At 41.0% G+C, this 13,653-nt stretch overlaps 1 protein-coding gene across 1 annotated transcript; it reads left to right on the top strand.

Annotated features, from left to right (window-relative positions):
- The first annotated feature begins 3,755 nt into the window (after window positions 1–3,755).
- On the top strand, window positions 3,756–13,389 carry LOC120538068 (tyrosine-protein phosphatase non-receptor type substrate 1-like). Its single transcript, XM_039767478.1, has 2 exons — window positions 3,756–3,856; window positions 12,861–13,389. The coding sequence occupies exons 1-2, from the start codon at window positions 3,793–3,795 to the stop codon at window positions 13,316–13,318; spliced, it is 522 nt and encodes a 173-aa protein (XP_039623412.1). The 5' UTR covers window positions 3,756–3,792; the 3' UTR covers window positions 13,319–13,389.
- The last annotated feature ends 264 nt before the right edge of the window (window positions 13,390–13,653 follow it).

Here is a 13,653-nt window from a genome sequence, read left to right on the forward strand (position 1 = left end):
CACAAGTTCAGTGCAGAGCTATAGCGCATCTTTATGTGAAAACAGCAGTGTCAGATTAGGGTAGGATCGTGAACGCGACTGAGAGAATGAAACTGAATAAAAAAGAAATAAAACAAAGCTAACCTTTACAAGTATCATACATTTACACCGGCTGTTACAGACTAAAATCAAATGTATGTTTTTATTTTAAAATAGTAAGAATAAGAGCAGCTCACTTCTCAAAACAGACTCATCAGGGTTCGAACCCATGAAGTTCCCATTACCAGTCAACAGTTGATACCGTTATGCCACCAAAGCAGTTGTAGCAAATGTGTGTCAATGTCGCACACTAACACGTGTTCTATTTCTGCAGTTATATTTTTGAATAAAAGCGCATTTGTTCTGTTATATTTATACCTTTTGTGAAAGTGTTTCTTTGATATTTGGACTTCAGGCTTCACACATTATAAACTTCATGTCTACATTTTGTCAATTATTACTAAGACATGAAAAACGTTTCTTTTTTAACGATGTGTTTACATAGATCGTTGTAGACACGAAACACACCTGAAATGCAAGTGTTCCAAATAACGATATAGTATTTATTATTATAGTATTATATATTATTGCTGTTTGCTACTTATCAACACATTTAAAGGACAAAAGGTGGGACAGATCTATGAGTTTTTTTCGTAGGCTCTGCTAATTCTAGTGTTAAGAGAGAGGATAACCAAGAACCTCAGAACACCAGAATCAACAACTCTGCCTAACCACTGCACTAAAGCATGGACGACAGTGCCGGATTTAGACTTGATAAGGCCCTAAGCTATTTGAGACATGGGGCCCTTTATAAGTATATATGACAATTGCTCACTCGGACAATTTGTTTTGGGGGCCCCCAAGAAGGCGGGGGCCCTAAGCTATAGCTTGTGTAGCTTATACGTAAATCCTGCACTGACGAATGAGGCTGCACATCATTCACCTTCGGTCTGCAAGTCTAAATGAATAACTAAAGAACATAATAATACTGTCTAATTGGAAATGCAAACATGCCATGTAAAAATATCCGTAGTGTTTAAAATGTCATACATCCATAGGCCACAATACGTGTCTAAACTATGTGCTGTTGTTATGTCATATAGGGATGCAGTGGTTAAAAATGACAGAAAGATATCGTAGCAGACAGAGGCATTTCTTGGAGCACAGTGGCTTCAGTGTATGTGTGTGTGTCTGTCCGTCTGTCTGCACTGTCACAGCACTCGTACAAATTAATTATTGGGCTTCAGTTAGCTTGTGTTACTGAGCTCCTGAATGGGTAACCGCAATTCTAGCTTTTTATTTTCTCTGAGCGTCAAATCTTTTATTCTGCATCTTTTGTGTTTTCCCAGAAACCCCGTCGGTGGTTTAAAATGCATGGACTGGAGAAATTAGAGGAGGGTGTTTTAGGAAGAAGCTCTGTGAGTGTGGCCTCTGTAGCACAGGACTTTACCGCTACTCGCTAGACACTTGTCCCCACTTGATGTGACTTTGGAGAATCACCCACAGGAAAATTTTGCTTCTGAAAGACTGAAGTTTGATAGCTCATGAAACTTAAAAGAGATTCACATTTATGTTTAATTTAAGAATCATCTTAGTCATAGATGTCTTTCCTAGAATTCCATAGAAGAAACAGCTTTAGACAAAAAGGAGACGCAAGATAAAAGGAGTCAAAACTGAGAAATCAGATTAAAAAACATTGTATACTATTTATGCAATCTCTTTCTAATCTCATTTAAGTCTCTTTCAAGACTTTATATTTTTTATTTATGATTGGACTAACACCTTTATCCAGGTGGCCTAAAGCATAAGTGACTTGCTCATGGTTATGTAATGGTGTCAGTAGTGGGATTTCAATCCTCAACCTCAGGGTTTGAAATCCAAAGTCTTAACCACTGTGCCACACATTTCTTCCAGAATGAGTCTGACCTGACTGGAGCACAACACTACCCCGAGGTGCCTACTTTTGTACCATGGCATGCGTAGGGCTTTACTTTCTGCCACCGTGGCTACCTTGAAAGGTGTCAGCAGTACTTGGTAGTGCCCTGTGCCAGCGTGTTTTAAAGCAGGCAGGCATGGGCACCATCATCCTCAAAGAAGGCACTCGGAGTCTCAGGACATGCAGGTAGAATCAAGCTTTATCACGTGATGCGCACACGGTCCCAGTTCAAATGATCTGAGCAATTAGCCAATACGGTGATCTTGCATTTATTGCAATATTTATGAAAAGCTTCACCTCAATCAGTTTCACTCGACACTCCTCAAATTTCCCACAGCCTTCCTTCACTGTTTCCTAGCTTAATGAACATGGCACTCCATCTCATCCTTCAAGGCCTTCCGCAGGCTTCCTCCCTTCCTGGGTCCCGTCAAGTTCCTGCCTCCATTATTTGCAGCCTTCAGTCCTCACTCGCTTGTTAGCCTCTCTTTGTGTAGTTGACCTTCAGTCATAAAATACTGGTAGTTTCTAGCCTGCTAATAAAAATAAAAAATATACATCCACAAGCCTTTTTGTGACTTAACACTTACTCTACTAACGTGCATTAGGATATTCTGCTTATTTTCATATATGTATATGCAAATTATCAGCTTTAAGAATATACTTTTCTATATGTGGTGCTCCTCTTGCCCCCGACTCACAGTTTCAAAGAGGAATCTGTCCCCTACACACAGGTTCGTATAAATATTTCCCTTTTTATATTCTGCTGATGGAGAAAATGTGCCTTCTAGTTTTAATTACTGCTGATGGGGGTCTGGAAGTGAAATGAAAAGAGAAACACTGGAGCATCGCAAGGACCTAAGGTGAGGCAATGAAGATCCAATTAACCTGAAAACTGCCAGGCGTCCTCCCAATTGAAATGCTGTTCATATCTTGTCCCTCTGAGAAGCCACCGCCCAGAAGCCACCTGGTTTTTCTTTTCTCTTTATATTTTACTTTGTACCTTCGTCGAGTTCGACCGTCCTTTGATTATTCGATGGCATTACAGAATTGCCATCAAAGTTTTATTTTCACAGGTTCTTTGCATTGCACAGCACACAGTAAATTCAGAGAAAACATCCATCTATGCATCTACTATATAATAGCTACCACTGGAAGGACTCTAAATCCCAGCAGCCCCAAAGGGGATTGCCCTCATTGGATGTCTGAAACGGACACAGGGGCTGCTGGGGACAAGAAGGGCCAGCAGGAAACTTGAAAAGGGGTCGGCAAGAGAAGAGAAAGGTCTGCGTTTCTGTATATCCCGTGTGTCCTGTGCAACGTAAACACTGTGAAGTCATTCGCACCCTGGATCGTTTCTCGCAAGGACTGTCTCGTGTCTGCCAGTCGTGTGAATAGGGTGGATTAGTTGTCGTGCATTCCCAGAGGTAGAGCTCCCACAAATCTCACCACTCAGGACTTAATTCATTTATTATGGAACCTGCTCCTGGGATTGTCATCGTCATCTTTACACCATACCATTTCATCCATGTCTGCAGCATTGGAACTGTGATAAGGACATTGTCATGAGTGTTTATTGGTGAAGCCTGACCAACAACAAAATGTTAGAGTCGTTTCTAAAACCTCCTGTCTCCTAATCGAGTTGCTCATATGTGTTCGTAAGGAAGGAAGGAAAGGAGTTTGTTCTGATTTTTTTATTTCTGATGTAATCTATAATGAAGCACCAAGTTGCTCAACACGTATGCTTTTTGACTTCCTCTTCCTAATTAACAAAAAGGTTCTTTTCACATGACGCCTCAAGCTTTCTGTTACACTTCTTATGCTCCTTCACCTGAGCAGCCATGCAGACCCCTAACATTGTGCGGACCTCCTGTCTCCTCTCTCTGCTCGTCCATGCCTGTCAAGGTACTGTAAGTAAAAATATCTGAGTGACTTTCTGGTGTTTGCTGAGGAGAAAAGAGTCAGAGAAGCTGGCAAAGGGATCTGATGATAACTGCGACAGGCGAGATTGCAGGATCAGTGGGATCACAAAATCATTCAGCGTTTATTGTGAGCGGCTGACAACCTGGAATTAGTTTAAGCGGAGAAGGGGAGAGCAGCAGCAATCCTAAGATGGGTTTACATAGATGGATGTTTCACGAGTGTAACCCCTAAAAAGGAGACCCCCTTAGTAAACTGAAAGGTTAAAATGACATGAAGGTGAAGCGAAGCGTGTGTCCTTTAAAAGTGTAGAACCTCAGACGTTTAGGGGTGACTGTTAACCTAAATGCTTAGATTTTTTTTTTTTCTTTTGTCTTGCTGAGCTTCGCTCTCCATTGTGTTTCTCCTACTAAAGTTATCTGCTCAGACTGTACATTAAGAAGGGCTTTGTTAGCAGACCACCAACTTCATAAATGATGCAGAGAAATCTGCCGGGGCAACATCTTTATACATTAGCACCTTGTTGGCTGAGTAATTTGTGAGGTTGGTGTTTCTTCTTTAATTTATTCTAGTCTTTCCACACTGTTATTTTTTCATGAAATTTTTCTCTCTCTAATTGTGTTTTCAATACAAAGATTGTATTTATTACGTTGATTTGTGTTTTTGTCACTTCTGTAAAAATAGTTTGTGTACTGATGAACCCTTTGAAATTGCAGGTTTTTTTTTGTTTTGTTTTGTTTTTTAGAGAAAACTCATCTTGATGTCTAGTTATGACATGTTTCCTCATATTTTTTGTTATTTTTAGACCACAATTTGTGCAGGAAATTACACAGATGATCCACCTTAATTAAAGGATAGGTGTCTGTGTGTCTGTCCGTGTATTTGCAAGTCTGTCCGGTTGCTATGTCTCTGTTATATGCCATATGGTATGGGATTCTTAAAAGCAGTGCTAATGTTTGTGATGTGCCATCTGTTCAAAGGACAGATGAAATGCATTTTATAATTAAAAATGGTTGTGGTGCACCATTTGTTGGAATGACAAATACAACACATAAGTCTCTGTTATATGCCATTTGGTATAGGATTTGTAAAAGCAGTGCTAATGTTTGTGATGTGCCATTTGTTGGAAAGACAAATTCAACACACATGTCTCTGTTATAAGCAATTTGGTATGGGGTTTGTATATGCAATTTTAATGTTTGTGATGTACCATCTGTTGGAATGACAAAGGCAATACATGTGTTTCTGTTATAATCTATTTGTTACGGAATTCACAAAAGAAGCACTAATGTTTGTGATGTGCTGTCTTTTGGAATGACAAATGCACCGCATATGTCTCTGTTATAAGCCATTTGGTATGAGATTTGTAAAAGCAATGTTAATGTTTGTGATGCACCATTTGCTGCAATGACAAATGCTATGCATATATCTCTGTTATAAGTCATTTAGTATGGAATTCATAAAAACAATGCTCATGTTTGTGATATGCCATCTGTTGAAATGAAAAATGCAATGCATTTTGTTACTTCATGAATTACAAACTACAATCCAATAGATGGTGCACTGCAAACATTAAAGCTAAATATGTTGAGGTCTTTGCTAATTACTTAGATTTCAAGCCATCTTGAGTGAGATGAGATGAGATGAGTAGCACAGTTACTCACCTTAATAACCTGACAAGTGTCTGTGTGTCATTCCAACTGACTGTGCATCATAAGCATTTGTAATAAAGCAATTCATTGTATTTATCATTCCAACAGATGGCACCTCACAAACATTTGCATTCTGTCACTACACAGAAATGTATGACAGTTTTTAGGTTAGCTGTTTGTAAGTAAAGAATTATGAGACAAGCATTTACCTTTATGGGTGAGGGTGTTTAGGGTGTGGTGGGCGGCCATGCAGGGGAACCTGCGTCTGCGTGATTTTATGCATTGCTGCTGTCACATGATTGGTTGATAGATAAGCAGGTGTACAAGTGTTCCTTAGAAGTGACTCAGTGAGTGTAATTGGTTCAGTGAGCCTCCCATTTGATACTGGGAATTATTCAGAGGTAGCCCTATAGGAATTTCTTTAAGAGTGTCATATGTAGATAATCCCAGTCAAATTGCTATTCAGGAAAGAAGTCACAGAAATGAATTTAAAGACCACTAGTTTCATTTCCTTCTTGAGGCTACCATTCTTAAAAAACAGGATGTTATAATTTCATAAAGGAGACACTGACACAGATGAAATACAGGAAGTGGTCAGCAATATCCAGAAGTCTCCAGAACTGTTGTAATCCTGGGGGCTCTGTTACATACCACCACAACCTTCTTCCATTGACCAGCTTCACACACCATCCCTACTGCATCAGCCAACTCCTATCACTTCAGCTGTTATGGCCAGTGATGTGTCCAGTTTGGGTTCTCCATAACTGATGATCAAGTAAGGAGACAAGTGATGAGCCTGACTGGATGGAGTCAGTCCTGTACTGGCCAGCTTTGTGGTATCCACCATCACCAGTCCAGTCAGTTACTGAGGCTCCAGAAGGAGCTGCTGCTCTAGGAAACCCCTTGCATTGCTCCAGTGTGAAAGAAGGCAGGATTGACTTTGTTCACGATGCTCAATGGAGGTTCTGATTGGGGCTCTCAAGAATCTGAGTGAGGAGTCCGAATGATATAAAACCAAGAGGCAGGCCTTTAATAACCTCTTAGGCCTCATTTATACTGCACACATCATGGCTGCCACGCGTTCCCAGAGTTCATTTGACCCGTCCTCTAAGCAGGTCCTCAGACATTAATGTGACGCGTGCACGAGTTGCAGCTCCAACAAAAAGCCCTTGGGAGTTTAGGGAAGGCGGCGTGTGTTGAAGTCGGAATGTGACGTCAGAGTCTCTGTTTACTATCTACATGTGACAGAAAGCCGCTAAGTGGATCCTCCAGGATCGATATGCGCGCTTCCATGTTTGATGAATGGTTCGATGTGGTGAATCAAAATGCCGACATACCGATGCATTCGTGGTGCTTTTACAGTATATTCAAGCGTCGCATATTCCTCATCGTAATGACACGATACATTTTAAAAGTCTCACATAGCATCTTCTGTGATTTTTTTTTTTTTGCACCTTCACAACAGCATCACAATGTACAGGGTGGCAAATCTGAGCGAAGGAGAAAAATTTAAGGGCACTTTGAAAAGGTCTATTTTCTGGTTAAAGTGGAAATTTCAGCTTACATCTCAAAATGTCCACTTTAACCTCGTAGTTTACTTTATCGTTAAAATAGACCGTCGTAAACATCATCTTAAAACTGACCCAGTTGTTAATCACTACAAGCTTCTGGGACTTCTTCCTGAACTGACAGCAGCGGCAAGCAGCACTCGCCACACAGAACACATTACATTTGTGATATTCCAGCTCTCTGCACATTTAGAATCTTTACATTTATACTTGATATCACTTTCATAAAGAAATGCATTGAAGTATGTATGTTACATTTTACTGATAAGGTGTTAACTTCATTTAAATGATGAATACTGATAATATGCCCTGCAGTGGGCTGGCGCCCTGCCCAGGGTTTGTTTCCTGCCTTGCGCCCTGTGTTGGCTGGGATTGGCTCCAGCAGACCCCCGTGACCCTGTAGTTAGGATATAGTGGGTTGGATACTGATAATAATTACACATGTTGTGGCGGCACGGTGGCAGAGCGGTAGCATTTTGCAGTTTGCATGTTTTCCTGCTGGCTTTCCACAGTGTGCTCAAGTTTCCTTCCAAAGACATGCAGGTTTGGGGATTTCCATCCATCCATCCATCCATCCATCCATTATCCAACCCGCTATATCCTAACTACAGGGTCATGGGGGGTCTGCTGGAGCCAATCCCAGCCAACACAGGGCACAAGGCAGGAAACAAACCCCGGGCAGGGTGGCAACCCACCGCAGGGCACACACACACACACACCAAGCACACATTAGGGACAATTTAGAATCACCAGTGCACCTAACCTGCATGTCTTTGGACTGTGGGAGGAAACCGGAGTACCCGGAGGAAACATTTTGGGATTTGGTGACGCTAAAATGATGCCAGTGTGTGTGCGAGTGTGGATGCTTGTGTTCAACTTGCGATGAGCTGATGCCCCATCCAGAGAATTTTGTTTCTTTCTCACACTCAATGTTAGCTGGGATGGGCACATCCCTGGATTGATGGCTTGAATCATTAAACATCCTTTTATGAGATATTGTGGCAAGGCATCCTCAGAATTTAATGAATGTTCAAGGCAATTCACAACACAGCGAAGCCAAACGTTTTCTCACCGTGATGAGATCTCGCACAGCCACCTGGTAGAAGCTTCCCTAATTACGTAAACAGTAAAACACTTGCGTAGCAGAAGCGTCCACTGGAGTATGCGTCACGTGAAGTATAAATCTGGCCTTAGGCACAGCCATCAGCAGTGTGTCTGTCTACGGAGAGGTTTACTTACCTCGGCAGTGACATTCGTGTCTCTGGCGACTCTTCCTATGAAGTCAGTAGACGGATTGGGGGATCATGGGGGGTTATGAGGTCACTGGAAAAGGGTGTTTGGCATATAAAAATCACCTTACCCTGTGATGCCACTCAGAGCAGAGTTCTAAACTGCCTCAGAAAGCGGTGTCAGCACAAGAACTGTGCATCAGGAGCTTCATGAAATGGGATGAGGATTTCCACACAATCCTAAGATCACTTTGTGTAATGCTAAGCGTTGGCTGGAGTGTTGTGAAGCACCATTTCGCAAACTTTTCTTGTGTTGCAACCCACTCTTTTCCAACTTTGTGAGCCATACGATGAACTGAGCGCAATTGTCAGAGCAGAATGAGGTACTTTTTGGAGAATCAAGTGTGATCGTCAAACCATCGCATTTGTTGAGCTAAGCACGATCATCAGAGTGGGGCGGGTCCCCCTTTTGGAATAACAACAACATTTATTTCTAGAGCATATTTTTATACAAATGATTGAACTCAAAGTGCTTTACATGATGAAGAAAGAGAAAAAAAGACAAAATAAATAAGAAAATAGAATTAGGGAACACTAAATAACATAGAATAAAAGTAAGGTCTGATGGCCAGGGAGGACAGATAAAAAAACAAAAAAAATACAGACTCTTGGAGAAAAAATAAAATCTGCAGGGGTACCAATGCCACAAGACCACCCAGCCCCCTTCTAGGCATTTTACCTAACATAAATGACCTCAATCAGTCCTCATGGTATTCAGGGTTCACATGGGAGAACTTGATGATGACGGTCATTTGGATTTCTGGCCTTTAATCCATCAAAGTAGGGACATCACGGTGCTTTGATCAGGTGGTGGGTGCGCAGATCCCAGAAAACCAGACAATGAACAGAAGAGAAAGTAGGGGTTAGTACGGATTACAGAGCCATTGTATTAGCTGGTGAATTCCTATTGGTCAGTTATTCCAGATTTTAGGTGTATAACAGCAGAAGGCCGCGTCACCACTTCTTTTAAGTTTAGCTCTCGGAATTATAAGCAGACATTCATCTGAAGATCTAAGGATACGATTTGCAGTGTATGGTGAAAGACATTCTGAAATATAGGATGGAGCAGATTATTTAAGGCTTTGTAAACCATAAGCAGTATTTTAAAGTCAATTCTAAATGACACAGGTAACCAGTGTAGTGACATCAAAACTGGGGTGATGGGCTCAGATTTTCTTTTCATAGTTAAGATTCTGGCAGCTCCATTCTGCACTCATTGCAGTCGATTTATGTCTTTTTTTGGTAGCCCCGAGGAGTGCGTTACAGTAATCTAGTCGACTAAAAACAAAAGCATGAATTCATTTTTCAGCATCTTGCAATGTTATAAGAGGTCTAACTTTTGCTATATAAAAATGCTATCCTAATAATATGTGATTTAAAATTCAGGTCAGAGTTAATAGTTACCCCTAAATATTTTACCACCGTCTTGACTTTTAATCCTAATGCATCAAGTTTATTTCTGATAACCTCATTATATCCACGTTTTCTGTTTTCTCCTTATTTAGTTTGAGAAACTTACTACTCAGCCTTTCAGAAACACAAGTAAGACATTGTGTCAGTGAATCAAGAGAGTCGGGGTCATCAGGCGCTATTGAAAAATACAGTTGTGTGTCACACATGATCTCCAGAGTTTCCTACTTTATGAGTTGACCGTGATTAGCACGGGGGGATGGCTGCAATCATTGGAGTGGTACTGTACTCACAACCACCTTCACGACCCATCGTGACTCACTATCATAATCAATAGCAGCCCGTGACCCAAATGAGGATTACAATCCAGTGGCCACCATTGGACTTTGGAGGGGTGAAAACATGAAGCAATGAATCATGCTTCACTCTCTGGAAGTCTGATATACCAATCTCCATTTGGCGGCGCTAGGAGAACACCACCTTTTGAACTGTAAAATTGGTGGAGGAGAAATAACAGTTTAGGACTGTTTTTTAGGGTTTGGGCTGACCTCCTTGGTCCCATTGAAGAGCACTGTTAATACTACAGCATACAAAGGGGTTTTTGCGCTTCCAACATTTTGGCACAAGTTTGGGGAAGGCCATTTTCTGGTCTGGTATGGCTGTACCCCTGTCCATAAAGATATGAAGGAACTTGAGTGGCGTAGTCTCAATTCTACTGAACACCAGCTAGATGAATCTGAATGATGATTGTGAGCCAGATCTTCTCAACCAACATCATTACATAATGCAGTGGTTCTCAAACTTTCGTATTTCGTATTTAAGATTTGCACGTGTTCGGCTAACTTTGATGAAATATTTGCAATTTTTTTTTTTTAAAGTGCTTTAATAACTGTTATTAAATAAATAATTCTAATCCCAAAACAAAGAATAAATTATTCATTCTTATTTAATTATTTTTTATGTAAAGAAACGATTAAATACGTTTTAATTTTTAAAAATCTCGTAAACGAGGACACAGATGAAGTCAATCTGCACGAGACGAACATATTTTCGTCCGACAAATATTATACCGCTGTTAGTTGTATCATGAAAATAACCCAATTACGCAGTAAATTATTTAACTTAATTTGGCAATACTACGCTACGCTGCCAATGTGATGCGCCGCATTATCATCTGATCTACAGTTATCCGAATGTTCACGACAGATTCCAATACGTCTCGAACTTTCTGCATTGAAAATACGTGACTATAAAAGCAGTAGAAGCAGCACCACTTGTCAGTTAGTAGTCAATAGATCTATGCCTTAGAAATGTTTTATTTTAACTTTAGTTATAATGCATTTGTTGTGATTATAAGCTTGCAAATTTAAATTTGAAATAAAAATGTAAAAAATTAATTTTGATGTCTCATTCATTTATTCGATGCCCCCCTTGTACAGCTTCAGCAGGCGCGCCCCACAGTTTGAGAACCGCTGACATAATGTCACCAATGCCCTTTTGACGGAATGGTCACAAATTCCCACAGACACTACAAGATCTTGTGTATAGTCTTCCTAGAAGAGTGTAGGCTGTTATAGCTGCAAGTTTGGGGGCAACTCTAAATTAATCGACATGGTTTTGGAATGGGATGTCCAACAAGTTCATGAAGGTGTGATAGTCAGGTGTCCATAACGTTTTGGCCATGCAGAATACCATAGTAGTCTGAAAGGTGACCGTCCCTAGGGCCACAAGCTCCATTTTAATGTCATCAATGGCTTCGGATATCATGTCAGAGAGAGCCTCCTGGGCAGTTCCTTCTGTTTAATATTCAGCCATCCAACTTCATGCATAGAGAAACATTCTATTTTAGTCCGGATGAGCCTGGGCAGCGGTAGGAGAGGTGAAGGGGTCAGGAAAGGAAAGAGGAAGGTTAAAAACACAACGGCTCTTAGTGCTATAAATGTACTACGTTTTAGGAAGTATTTACCTCATACGGTCGAGACGTTGGTGTGTCTAGACAGTACAGAAATATTCTCACTTAGGAATTGAGGAGTGTGGTTAGACACAAGTTTTAGAACCAAAGGAAGATGAAAAATTAGAGATGGGTAAGATGAACCTGCTTTCGAAAGTATAAAGGGGGCCTTTCTTCTTCTTCTTCTACCTCTACTACTTCTTCTTCCTCTTCATCTCTTTCCACATCCATGGTAGGTCAATGTGTTAAATAGAGTAATTAACTGTAACCTTAAGTACATTTCTTCTCAAATAAATACCAAAAGGAGTCTTTACCTCAGATTCATATCGTTTTATTTCTTGAAAAGTCTCTGTCCTCAGCTGGGTTGCTCTTGAGGTAGAAGGACAGGCATGTATGGGATATTGTCTTCCCCGGACTACTAGATGGCAGCTACAACCCCTGTGTTGCAGTAGCGCCATGGTTTCCCACATGGCATCATGGAACTTGGAGTTTGTCGGCTCAGGCCTGTTGGGTTCTGTGGTTGCCACCAGGGGGTGCTGCAGGGACTACTTTATCGGACTCTCACCTCACCAAGTAGTGCTTCCGTACTACAGTTTTGGATCACCGGAAGTGCTTCTGGGTGGGACGTAAAAAGGAGCTGCCTGCCACAACTCTGGGAGGCATAGTGAGAGTCAGGAGGAAGGGGGATGAAGTTTGAATGGAGAAGTGGATGAGGCAGTGACCAAGAGAGAGAGAGAAGACAAAAGTATCACTGTTTGCTTGCTATTGTGCTTAATTGTAATCGTGGCTGTGGTGGGAAACACTCGGGGAAGAGTTTCCCATGAGTAAAACTCTGTTTGTGGTTTTACGCTTGTGTCAGGGTGTTGGGTGTTTGTAATGCTGGTGCGCCACCTGTTGACCACTCCTAATTGGAGGAAAAATGAGTATTCTGGATGAAACATGGCAATCTGTACAGACTCATAGAGAGACAATGAATTAGAAAAGATGAGAAGAATGGACGTGATCAAGAAAAGTATCGAGTTTATTACCAGAATATCAAAGAATCAGTCAACAGAGACCAACAGGTTACACTTGATTAATTTCTTGTTTTTTGCTTTTCTTCTTCTTCTGACATTGCAGGGTTCAGCATCTCTCAGCCTCAGGGTCAAGTGGAAGCAGCGGCGGGAAGCCATGTCACTTTAGTATGCATTGTGTCCAGTGAGATTCCACACGGGCCAGTGACATGGTACAAAGAGACTGGCAGTGAGCACAGACATTTCTTCAGTTCCTTCCCGCGAAAAGGTGATATCTCTGACAGTCGAGTGACGAGGACAAATGGGGATCAAACCAACAACTTCAGCATCACAATAAGAAACATCAGGCTCAGCGACACGGGAAAGTACTACTGTGAGAAATACACAAAGGGAGAGTGGGACAAACCATACGCCTTGGGGCCAGGAGTCATCTTGACTGTGAGAGATGGTTCTACACTCCATCAAGCTCCATTTTTTTTGTGTTCTTTTAACCTTCCCTACAATGAAAAATGTTGCCGGCATAAGAAAATAACTCTTGAAATGGCACACCTTTCAATCAAATGAAATTCCAGGTTATTTCTTGTTTCGTTCACTTATCTTCAGAGGCTCAATCGCTAGGGGAAATTTAAAATGCTGAACTCATAGCTAGGGAAAGAACTGGGGTACGTATGTGTTCGAGTTTTCTTAAGCTCACAGTTTATTTAGCTGTAAAAGTTTATAAAAAGTTCAAATTAGCAAAGGGTATCCTAATTCAGGGTGTTCATGAGAAGTGTGATGATTTACTTCATGAGGTAGAAGTACAGAATAAACAGGAATAGCTGCATCAAAAATCTAAAATATTAAAGTGCCTGCTTCAGTTCTAATGATTAAAGTCTAAACATTCTTGATTGATAAAGACA

The sequence above is a fragment of the Polypterus senegalus genome, chromosome 10 (genome assembly GCF_016835505.1).
Source record: "Polypterus senegalus isolate Bchr_013 chromosome 10, ASM1683550v1, whole genome shotgun sequence".
Taxonomy (NCBI): Eukaryota; Metazoa; Chordata; class Cladistia; order Polypteriformes; family Polypteridae; genus Polypterus; species Polypterus senegalus.

Bases quoted from the DNA above. Each gene is read 5' to 3' on its own strand.
- LOC120538068 (XM_039767478.1), top strand. From the start codon at position 3,793: ATGCAGACCCCTAACATTGTGCGGACCTCCTGTCTCCTCTCTCTGCTC. The intron at 3,857-12,860 runs GTACTGTAAGTA...CTGACATTGCAG, and splicing joins GCTCGTCCATGCCTGTCAAG to GGTTCAGCATCTCTCAGCCT.